The sequence below is a fragment of the Stegostoma tigrinum genome, chromosome 3 (genome assembly GCF_030684315.1).
Source record: "Stegostoma tigrinum isolate sSteTig4 chromosome 3, sSteTig4.hap1, whole genome shotgun sequence".
Taxonomy (NCBI): domain Eukaryota; kingdom Metazoa; phylum Chordata; class Chondrichthyes; order Orectolobiformes; family Stegostomatidae; genus Stegostoma; species Stegostoma tigrinum.
Genome location: NC_081356.1, coordinates 58,656,114 through 58,668,265, shown reverse-complemented (window position 1 = coordinate 58,668,265; position 12,152 = coordinate 58,656,114). Strand labels below are relative to the sequence as shown.

The following is a 12,152-nucleotide window of genomic DNA, read 5'->3' as shown; positions in this document are numbered from 1 at the left end:
AGAGATGTTAGCCAGCAGTGTGTTGAAGTGGCTGGCAACAGGAAGCCCAGAGTAATTTTGGTGGACAGAACATAGGTGTTCTGAAAAGCTGCTGTCCAGACTCTGTTTCATCTTCCCAATGTACAATAGACCAGGTAAGAATTCAAACTGACATAATCTTTTAGCAGCTTTTCCAAACATCATCAGTCATCATCATCATCCTAATGGATGAATTCCAATTGTATTCACAAAGATCAACTCAAAAACAAAGAATCTCACTAAACCCCAGACATCTCCATGGCAATGAATATGTACAGACATTTCAGGTAGAAATCCAATTTAGTACAAATTAATTCCAAAGCTTTCCTTAATTCTTGGAAAACACTTGAATAAGTTATTCTCTATTGGAATAACTGCAGAAGTCATGTCTCCAGTTCTTTAGTGAAGCAAGCACATTGGCTATTTATGATTTTATCTTTCTAGCTGTTAACCCAATAAGTCATTGTGGCCCCTACCTATCTACTCTTAAAACTTTAAAACTAAAACGTATATTTTAAAAACATACCAGCTATGATAGTTGGCATGTTTGCCATTTCATCTTGAGGAAGTTAGGACTAGGCAATTAAATGTGACTTTGCCAACAGCACACATAGCCTAAAGTGAATTTTAAATTCCTTAGATTTATGCATTAAAGTGTTGTAAAAGAATCTTTTGTTGATGCAATTACACCACATTCTTTCATTTTTCGTACATCTCCTTGAAATGCAATAACAACAAAGATTAAAGACACAATTTTCCTCTCACTGGATAAGGCAAGGGAAATAATTGGGCGAACTGGCCTTGGAGAGATATGGACTACCTTTTTGCTAGTTCACCAATTAAGGTTATTTTAATTAATCTGTTCAGATACACAACCAGGCCACATGGAATGTGAACATGGACAACATAGCCCAGAGCTTGGGATACTACCAGTGCCCCAAGATGCCTCCTCACCAATTAAATGCTGAGCAAGGAGGTTCAGTGGGCAACATTCTGGGCTTGGCAGCTATTAAGGTCCCATTTGGTCAATTAACAGCCACAAGGCTCTGACTTCACCACCTGCCTGATTGTTTGCCTGTTGGTAAAGTGTCTGGTATCCTGATTAAAATAAAACAAAAGAACTACAGATGTTGGAAATTTGAAACAAAAATAGAAAGTATTGAAGAAATTCAGCAGGTTTGGCAACATCTATGGAGAGAAAAACATATTGAACATTTTGAGTCCAGTGAACCTTTGTCGGAATCAGTTGTGGGGTGTTTCATACTGGACTTGAAACATTAACTATGTTTGTATCTCTCAGATGTTGCCATACCACTGAGTTTTTTCAGTGCTTTGTTTTTGTGGCTGATTTTCTGACTCGGTAATCAGGGTGATCAACCTGCCTGCTGCCTTTTATTCTTTTTTCTTGGGGGGTGGGGGTGCTCTATTTGCCCAATTTGGGTCAACTGGAAGCATGGATGGAGTCAAGAGAGTGGCCTCAGAAAGCCACTCTCTGTCCATGCCTCTGACGCCTTCTCCCCAGAGCTCCCCCCATGCCACGGATCCCCTGACAGGTAGATCTTGACTGAGTGTTTTGAGGACCCAGAAGCTGCCAGTCTCTGACTGGTTGGCAGCTTTTGGCAAGTCAGGATGATACGGTCAGCTCTTTAAAAAGCTGACTGTGGCAAGATCTGGTGAGATTTCCTTGCGGGGGGGGGGGGTGCGGAGGGCACGGAGGGCAGCTTTACCACCCCCTAACACACCCACCCATTTTCATCTGAAAATGTGAAAATCCTGGCTTAATTTCTGTCAGGTCCAAACCTGTTTCTGTTAAAACTGTTGAGCATTTATCCCTGTATTGAATGGTGCTTCCAATTATTTTGAATGTGCATTTGAGTATATGCTACTCAATCTTGGTTCCAATTTTTGACAATCTTGTTCTTTTAAAGAGTTTCCTTTCTCTGAATTATTTTTCACTACTTACCTATTTTGCTTGAATAATGGTATCATCTTATTTTGCTCCACCTGTGTAGTTTTGGTCTAAATCATCTTGCACTTTATTAACAGAAAGGAAATTAGCCACAATCTTATTCTGATTTACTGTCCATCTGTTTTGCATAGACTGAGGATCAAAATAATGTCCATGTCCCAGAAATTTTAACTTATCCTCTACTGCTGTGGTTTGCAGTCCAAAATATGCAATTAAATGTAGAAATGGCTATTAGTTATGGTACACTTTTCCATAGTATGTTGAAGCCCCTGAACACTGTAATGAAATAAAAAATTCTATCTTAGCACCAAAGGTTTGCTGTAAATGCCTTTTAAACAAATCTTGTTGGATGACTAACTTTTTAATGGGGTACTAACTTTATAATTTTGATAATGAAGGCCCTATGTCATAAAAAATGAATTTTATATTTGAAACATCAAATTTCTCATGATAATTTCCACGTAATAAATGTATATTTTAAGAAGTTTTTATATTTCCATTTGCACATCAAAGAAAATATTCTGCCTCCCTACTTATTTCTCACATCCTAATAGTGTCATCTGATATGCCATCAATCCTTTGACCGTTGAGCAGTGAGAAACCAGTGAAGTGCATGCAACAACATTTCTTTCTCTGTAAAACAATTAAAAATCGTCAGTTAACAAGTTTTATTTTAAAAGTTTGCTGTCTGCAAGAATACGTTGTTTGACTGACTGCTTAACCTGTTTGATGACCTCACTGTTGCTGAACACTTGGAGACTCTCCTGACTTGGCAACTGTTTTATGAGCTCAGAAACCTCATGTTTCACCATAGTAAGGGACAATTGAATGCACAAGTCCTCCTATATCATGCAGATAAAGCTATAGACGTTCTCCAATATTAAACTAAACTGGTTTCTTTGAAATGTTCATTTGAATTAAACACAACAGCTTAAGTAATTTAAACCCTCTTATCATTTTAGGCCACTGTACCTCAAAGCCGAATTCCCTTTAAGGGTGTACTCTTGCTGAGGCTAAACTCCACACACTCTTGACTTTTTGCACTTCACTGGTTTCTCACTGCTCAACGGTCAAAGGATTGATGGCATATCAGATGACACTATTAGGATGTGAGAAATAAGTAGGGAGGCAGAATGTTTTCTTTGAACGTCTGAAAGACTTGTGCAAAGGAAGTCAACTGAATCATACAGTACATTAAGAAACAAAAAACTGTTAATAGAGAAATTTGGTACAAAAAGACAAATGCTAGCAGCAGGATAATCATTGAAACTGGATAAAAGGGATCCAATGACCTAAAAATTCTTACGTTTCCTATGACACGAGCTATGACTGCTTTGTTAGAATTAGATCAGAGCAATTTATTTTAAAAATATTTCTCATATATGGGAAGTAAGAGTTCATAGCTTTACTTACAGGATAAAATGACTCCTAAAATTAAAGTAAGATTTTCTCCCATTTTCCAAAATTAAAAGAAAACCACCTGATCTATTTGCATATATACAATATCTTTTCCTTGTCAGATTAGCTGAGTAAAATGCTATAATAAACAGAATTGATGTTAAGAATGCCAAGTTCCGTATGTGAATTTCAAGACAAACTATACAACATACCATAACTGTAGGATATTGTTTTGGGATGAATTTAATTGGAGCTCCGAAAACTTTTCTTCCATTGATGAAAGCTTTCATGATAAAATTTGTCACTGGAATAACAAAGAGCAACCATCTATTTATTGGAAAATATTCTCAATATGGAAAACATTTTAATAGGAGACAAAATGCAACTTACTCTTTCGAGACAATCCAGCTCCAAGATTATGATTGAGGTCAAATGGATCTATTTCAAACAAAATCTTTTGATTATATCCTTAGAGCACTTAGTTTTGTTCATAATCAACTCAGCCTGAGTTTAAAAATCTAATATACATTTGACATCAAAAAAATGTTCAAAGAAGAAACTATACATACTCAAAATGAGTCATTGCTACGTGATCAAGTAAAGGTCACATAGCCTGTTCATCCGAACATAACGCAGCACAATCTTTAAATCAACTGTACAGTCAAGCAGTCTTCAGCAAGAGGTGGTGAAAAGAGAAAAACCACAGGTCAAATTCTGGAGATAATTCTCAAAAATATTCCTCCCCATCCCTCAAAGTTCCAGGATGCTGCTATACTAAAAATACTACTCACTGCTGGTCCAGTTAGCTTCAATAGCTCACGTTGTCTTCAACCTACGAGAATTAATTTAGCTCCCTTTTAAAAGCCTTTATTAAATTAGTGTTCACTGCACAGACTAACTTTGTTTTTTCTTCGCACCAGATCTGAGTATTAGATTCAAATAACCCTAAGCTATTGAAGCATTGGAATTATATTTCCCGGAAGCCCAAATTTATGCAACTCCCAAACCTGATGTCAATCTGGAGCCTTCCTTCAGGTTTCAACATCCACCCCCATGTGAGAACAATACTGTGCACAGTACTCAAGTCACAGCTGTAAGCTTCTTATATTTAAGAAAGTTACACACAATCAAAGGTAGTCACCTCTGAGCAAACAGTAGTACACGTGAAAAAGGACAAGGCCCTTGTAGTGCTTCATGAACCAAGTCTCTTCCCAGCTCCATCACCTTAAACCCATCGCCCTACATTGAATAGTAATTTGGCTAATTGATTTTAATCTGGTAATATCACTGTCACTATTGCACAGACATTCTTTCCATCATACGGACTCCAACACCATTTCCAGATCACTGAAATCAAGTGGAGTTACTGAACACAAGAACAGAGAAATACAAGTACCACCAGAGCTGATCGTGGGTTTCAAGATTACTTTGCCACCCACTCCCTATGTCCGTAGATTTGAGCATTCACAACCCATGATGGGTGGGAATTCTAAAATTTCACAACCTTATAAGTGAAGTAATTTATTTTTATCTTAACCCTAATGGTTTTCCTTTAGCATTATCTCTTAAATGCTGTGTGAGTAAAGGAATTCGTAATATCTGCAATCACGTAGACTGCTCCCCTCCACATTTTGCTTAATCAAATTAGTGAACAACTGCATAATTAAAATTCCCAATGTGTGCACACAACTTAATTCTACAGTCATGAGGGTAAAGGCACTCACTGTGCCCCCTCAATCCTTTCAAACACAGGAGCACACACCTTTAAAAATATCAATTAAAATTAGGTTGTATCATACAAGTGACAATGAATCATTTTTCCAAGAATTACCTTCTATAACAATATATTTAGAAGTCCATTGCTTCTTAAAGGTTGTGAGGAGAGCCTTTCGCCTGATGCTGATAACATGTTCTTTAAAATCAAACTCCTCTGTGTAGAATCTGAGAAGCCCTAGCCACAACTCTCCTACAGACTCTTTATTTTTTCCATAGTCTGGCCACTTGTCTTTCTATAATAATAAATTTTGAAAGAACTGCATTAGTGTTTGACAAAATAATGGTTTCTTTGAGGATGAGCCCCAACAAAAATGCGAAAGGTTATCCCAGAATAAAACTGACTGAAGTTAAGAAACTAAAAATGATTGGTTTTAAAAAAACCATGACTGTTTAAAGATAACTTACCAGTTTATCCAATTTATCAAAGAAATAGACATTCCAACCATCAACGAACTGTTCTGGCTTTTTTGTTCCATTGTATATCTGAAAATTAGTGACAGTTAAGTAGTGGTAAAATTCTACAAAACAAACTCATTTCTTGTACGCACAAAATTGCACATGAACTGAGTTTTTAGCCTTTTACGGATCAAAATTATGAAAATACAAATTGTACTTATTATCTGTATTTTCAACACTGTGTATAAAACATGTTTTATTTCAATCTATGATACAATTCAATTCCAATCTGACATTTGTTAAAAATTAAATGTCCAGAAAATTAAAATATTAGTGACTCTTGACTCTGAAAGAGCAAGGAATTTTTGAGGACAAGAATTTGAATTTAGTAAGTAAATATAAACAAGTGTGTACTTCTGAGGAGGACCTTTGTTAATTCTTGCATACCTCTTGAAGGACAGGAATTACTGGTGGTTTCCTTTGCTGTAGGAAGTAAAGTGCCATTAAGGTGTACGCATATGACGAAAGACTGCCTCTAGATGCATCTCCAATGTCACAAATCTATTCAAAGTGAAACAAATTTTTAGTACCCGACATGTACAACTTCAAGACAAGACAAAGTATAGTTTGGCATGCCAAACTCTCAGTATTTATTGAGTCAATTGTTCTAAAGCTCAAATTATCATTTTTAAAACAGTATCAAATTAACATAGATGCACAGAACAAGATTAGACTAAACAATGAACTGTCTTAAAAGTTTCATCTCTAAAAAGAGAGACAAGAACTTTAATCAATTCTGACGGACAAGAATAAAAGTACAGTCACCTTAGCAAAAACCTTCATGGTGTATCCTAAGCATTTCACTCTGGGATCAATTGCTGCATAAGAGGCCAGGAGTCCAGTGTTATGCAAGGCCTGCAGAAAGAACATTGATTCAACAAATCAAAGATGTATATTTGTATTTATGAAAAGAAACACTGAAGCAATCATGCAATGCTGGTTGTAATCGTTAAATAAATACAGTGGTGAAATGAGTTAAAATCAGAAATGCACTCTTTATTATTTACCATACGCAGTTTAAAAAGGTCTGATATATAAAAACTGGCCCCGGAACAAAATATTTAAAATATTACACTTAAAACAAGGTCTACTGGAAAGTTTTTGTTAATATTGCATTAAATTAACATTTTTCTTTCTTACCAGAGTGTTATACAAACTAATATCGCCCTCAAGGCCACTTCTTACATGGAAAAATTTAACAATTGGAACTTTCGCTGTTGTAATGGGCAGAATGCTCTTTAAGCCTAGGAGTAGAGTTTAAAATTGATGATTACAATTTCAAGTTAGCGACCATTATTGTTACCAATTGTGGTCATTATTAATAAAACAAAATCAAATTCGAAAAATTTGCAAGTTAGGAATACAACAGGACAAATCAGCACATGGAAAGTACACGTCAATTAATATTGGCCTTTTATTCGGGAGTAAGACGCACTAATGGAATCGGTGGAACCCACTGTGTGGGCGTGCATGCTTATAGGGGCTGGCGTGCATTGGGGGAGGGGCGCAGGTGTGCGTGTTCTTGTGTGTGCACACACGCATGCAGGGGATGGGTGGATGGGGAGGGATTTGTTGAGAGATATTGGATTTAAAACATTAACCCTGTTTATCTTTCCACACATGCTGCCAGATCTGCAGACTTTCTCTGTGTTTGTTTCAGATATTCAGCATCTACGGCACTTGCTTTTATTTGAGCCCGAGTGCTTTGTCCGGAAATGTTTCACTTTTCAGCAATGATCTCTTTTACATGGGCAGAATTTCCTATCTAACAACAGATTTTCTTATATTAATAGAACTGTGCAATACCTGGATGCTTTCTGAGCACTCTTGCCAAATCCTCTATAATCTTGATGCAGTTTAAACCCTGTGAGAGAAGTGAAGAAAAACTTATCATAGTTCTTTCATCCTTATCTGCTGTTTAGAGCTGAAGTCATGTGTAAAACATTATGTTCAAAAGCAGAGGTAATACAGCACAGACCTAGAGAAACACAGCAGGCCAAGCAGCATCAGAAGAACGGGAAAGTTGATGTTTTGGGTTGAGACCCATCTTCAGAATTTTCTGAAGAAGGGTCCCGATCCAAAACGTCAACTTTCCTGCTGCCTGATCTGCTGTGCTTCTCCAGCTCTATATTGTGTTATCTCTGACTTCAGCATCTGCAGTTCTTGCTATTTCTGATGTTCAAAAGTAGTATTTTTTTAAAAAAAGAAATGAGGTGAACAAAAGTTAGAGACAAAGCAAATAATGAGTAAATGCAGTTCAGATTCTGGTGTATGGATTTAGGTAATTTAGCTAGCAGCTGGAACAAGAAACCAAAAGAGGCAGCATATATATTTAACGGACAGTAATGAGATTAAAATGAAAAAAATTCTGGCTAGTAAAAAGGGAAGACCAAAAAAAACCTGCAATGGCAAAGTTGAAAGTTATATTTCTATACAATCATTAGTCATAGCCCATTAAAATCGTGGTGTACAGTTTTGGGGTTTAGTCTTAAGAATATCATCCTGGGCTTTGTAGTCAGTGCAAAGTAAGAGTAATTGCTGTTGGCCGTGAAGAAAACGGTCCATAGAACAATTCTGCATTAGGAACGTCTGATATCTCACAGTATTTTAAACGTGATAGCAAATCAAAGACACCTCTGTTGCTGCAAGTCCAAGAATTAATCAATCAGTCACTCAGTAATTTGGAAGAATTCACAAACAGCTAAACTAAAGCATTTAAAATCCTCCACTTTGATCTAAATATTCAAATAATAAAATAAATATATGACTCTATTGCATATGAAATTTAAAAAGCATTATTGGCAATTCACTAACATAGGTTTCACTTTTCAGGACCTTCAAGGCAGTTTAGCAGTAGTTATCAAATTTATATGCCACTAAAAATCGTAGAAAACATAGAACATAAAACAATACAGCGCAGAACAGGCCCTTCGGTCAAGGACTGTTTAAATGCCCCTAATGTGGCTGAGTTAACTACATTGGCAGGCAGGGCGTTCCACGCCCTTACCAATCTCTGAGTAAAGAACCTCTGACATCTGTCTTAAATCTATCACCCCTCAATTTGTAGCTATGCCCCCTCGTACAAGCTGAAGTCATCATCCTTGGAAAAAGACTCTCACTGTCCACCCTATCTAATCCTCTGATCATCTTGTATATCCCCATTCCTCATGCAACAAGTGAAACCTTTTTCTGTTTTTTACTTAAACAGCAATACGAAGAATATTGGAATGGAAGCGCTCATGACTGCATGGGAGGCACGGAGTCTTGAGGAACTCCCACAGTATAAAATAAGGATCCTGTAATCACCCAACTTGCCCTGAATGCCCAAGTTCCTCTGTTTCACCTACAACTTCCAGATTTTTACATTATTCTGGGAATGTCCAAATGTCCAAAGTTGTTGTCAGTTTCAGTGGACTAATAATGGTCAATGCAGAAGGTTTCACTGTCATTGCAACAGCAGACTCAGGACCGATAATTCTTTCCTTGGGGATATATAGCCGAATATGATTATTTCCTAGGTATCAGGAATCTATTTTGAGGAAAAAATTTGAAAGAGCTGAACCATCAAAATGACATCTTGGAGTTTTCCAAATCAGATCATACTGGGGGAGGAGAAAGTGTATGTAGTAGTAATGTCATGGCACTAGTATCACAGAAGCCCAACAAAGGCCCTGAGACAAGGGTTCAAATCTCCAAATGTCTTGTCTTAGCTGGTCTCAGTAAAGGTGACAATGGAAGTTATATCCATCGTTGGAAAGACCCACCTAGTTCAACTGATGTCTTTTAGAGAAGGAAATCTGCCACCTATATAGCTCCAAAACCAGCGAAATAATGACTTTTAATTGCCTGCTGAAATAGCCTAGTGAGCCACTCAGTTAAAAAGTAATTTGGGATGGCAGTAAGTGCTGATGTTCTGGGATGCCCACATCTCATGTAGGAACAAAACAAAAGATGATTGGACAAATTTGGAGAGGATTGGAGTTAAACACAACATTGATAGAACTTTTCACAAAAACTTTCTGTGCTCAGCATGTTACCTGGCAGAAAGGAAGCTTTGAAAGGCACTTTGATATGTTTCAGTGTAAGTCCTAAATGTCAGAGTTAAAAAACATACCTCTGCTGTTTCCTGATCTTCAAATGTCATACAGATATCAAGATCACTTTGTCTAAAACCAAATCCATTCTTGGAGGACCCAAACAAGCAGAGCTTTGCTTTAGCTGAAAAATAATACACTGCACTGAAATTTACAAATAATTTTTTTCAATTGAAAAATATGTTCTTGAACTCCATTCAAAGCACTACGTGAGGAACTTGAATCTTCTATGGTAGTACTTATTATGATTTAAATGAAATGGCTGAAAGTAGTTTGTGTTATTAAAAACAGACTTGAGTCTCTATTGCATGATTATTACAAATAAGAGAAATTAAGCAAATCCTATCTCTTCATAGACACACACACCAAGTGTAGACATTAACAGATTTCCTCCAAGGGTGAAGTCTTCAATTTTCAACAACTCTTCAATAACCATTTGGCTATGAATTTGCAACAAAGCATGTCAAATACAACTCTTATTAAAAGCAAGCACTTCTGGTTAGATACTTCAGTAATGTCAAAATGGAACAGAACCTTTCAACTTAAAGCATACAATCAAAACTGCTCAAATGGCAGTTTCAAGGTTTTATTCAAAACAACTCACTTCTAGTTTTGGGAAGTTACTATGAGCCCTTTTTCTGGTTCTATCCCCAGGGAAATTCTCCTTCTATAGGCGCAATTGCCAATAAATGTAAGATGGGCTGCAAAAGGCGCAGGTTAAAGAGAAACATGCCTGGAAGGCAGGAGTTGATGGAAGGAGGAGGTTCTGACCTTCCATCTCATCTCTTTGGATTTATGCATGTTGGGTGCCCAGCCATGTCCAGAAAGAGCTGATTTTGTAATTTGCCTCCAATTCCTGTGGATTTGATGACCCCAGGGCAGGCCATAGGCCTGTAGCTAGGTTACTATTGTTATCAGATATCTACCTCTCCCTGAATGATTGCTTATTAATCAGGTTCCAAACTCTGAAGGCACAAAGACAGCTTTATGGAACTGTGCTCACAATCTATTTCAATTCATGTGTTTCCTGGAACTATCATCAGGATCTGATACTTTGTAAAGAGGTACAGGAAGAAAAGTAATCAAATCTCCAACTCTACAAACAACGTTCCATAAAATAATTTTGGTCCATGATGCACTAAACCATTAATTTCTTCCAATATGTTGGTCATCACAACAACTTGATCTTGATCTTGTAATTCTGTCCTCTTGAACAGTCCAAATTGTAACTTCCCTACCACTTGGTGGGTCTCCCTTCAGTGCAACCTCCAAGCTTTGAATCATACAATTCTTTACAGCATGGAAATAGGCCATTCAGCCATCAAGTCCACACCGAACTTCCGAAGAGCATCCTACCCTACCCTATCCCAGTAACCCCGCACCTACCATGGCCAATCCACGTAACCTATGCAACCTCTGGACACTATGGGCAACTTAGCATGGCCAATCTACCCAACCTGCATATCTGTGGGCCATGGGAGTAAACTGCAGCATCTGGAGGAAATTCACACAGACATGGAAAGATTAGATTAGATTAGATTCCCTACAGTGTGGAAACAGGCCCTTTGGCCCAACAAGTCCACACCGCCCCTTGAAGCATCCCTCCCAGACCAATCCGCCTATAACCCATATACCCCTGAACACTATGGGCAGTTTAGCATGGCCAATTCACCTAACCTGCACATCTTTGGACTGTGGGAGGAAACCCATGCAGACACGGGGAGAATGTGCAAACTCCACACAGGCAGTCGCCTGAATCGAACCCAGGTCCCCTGTGCTGAGAGGCAGCAGTGCTAACCACTGAGCCACTTTGGAATTCCACACCTGCATTTTTGGACTCTACTTTGCATGTTTTACGATATCGCTTTTTGGCCAAGCTGTTAGTTATTTAACCCATTATCACCTTACACTAGGTGTTATACTGGTTTTGTATCGCTCGTTGCAGTATTTTGTGATGTTTCATTATGTTTAAAAGCACAAAATACAAGTTATTATTTTTAATAAACATTTTTCAGATATGTAGAAAAGCTGATTGCATGATAGAAAAAAAATCAAATCGCACGATCCATACATTTATTAAATTAAAAACTAAGGGTGGACAAATAATATTCATACCATCAAGTTCTTTCCTGACAAATGCTTCCAGTTTTATCAGTATATGTTCACGTGCTTGAATTTCTAGATGATCTGGGGCAAAGTCATCTGAATGGGAAAGGGAAGATATTTAGTTTCTATAATTTATTTGATATTTTGTAGAAAACTTTGAATTTTCAAAGTTACCAGCTGATTGCACTTCCTCTGACCCTTCTTCTTATGAGTGTTCTATTCTATTTTCCCAATTTGTCCCTTGCTGTTGCATCTGTTCTGATGATCCCACTTTTCACACCAGAGCTTCCAACATGCCTTCCCTCGCTTTTACTTTTTTTGAGGATTCCTGTCCA

At 37.5% G+C, this 12,152-nt stretch overlaps 1 protein-coding gene across 5 annotated transcripts in view; it reads right to left on the bottom strand.

Moving 5' to 3' along the window:
• LOC125451140 (terminal uridylyltransferase 7-like) overlaps positions 1–12,152 on the bottom strand; it is an 81,912-nt gene that overhangs the window by 17,743 nt on the left and 52,017 nt on the right. For all 5 annotated transcript variants that reach the window (XM_048527914.2, XM_059644626.1, XM_059644625.1 and 2 more), the window contains 10 exons: positions 11,827–11,913; positions 9,732–9,835; positions 7,424–7,481; positions 6,758–6,861; positions 6,383–6,472; positions 6,005–6,118; positions 5,567–5,644; positions 5,217–5,394; positions 3,776–3,823; positions 3,598–3,689 (listed from right to left, as the gene is read on the bottom strand). In XM_048527914.2, coding sequence (XP_048383871.2) covers positions 3,598–3,689; positions 3,776–3,823; positions 5,217–5,394; positions 5,567–5,644; positions 6,005–6,118; positions 6,383–6,472; positions 6,758–6,861; positions 7,424–7,481; positions 9,732–9,835; positions 11,827–11,913 — 953 coding nt within the window. The remainder of the gene's footprint in view (positions 1–3,597; positions 3,690–3,775; positions 3,824–5,216; positions 5,395–5,566; positions 5,645–6,004; positions 6,119–6,382; positions 6,473–6,757; positions 6,862–7,423; positions 7,482–9,731; positions 9,836–11,826; positions 11,914–12,152) is intronic.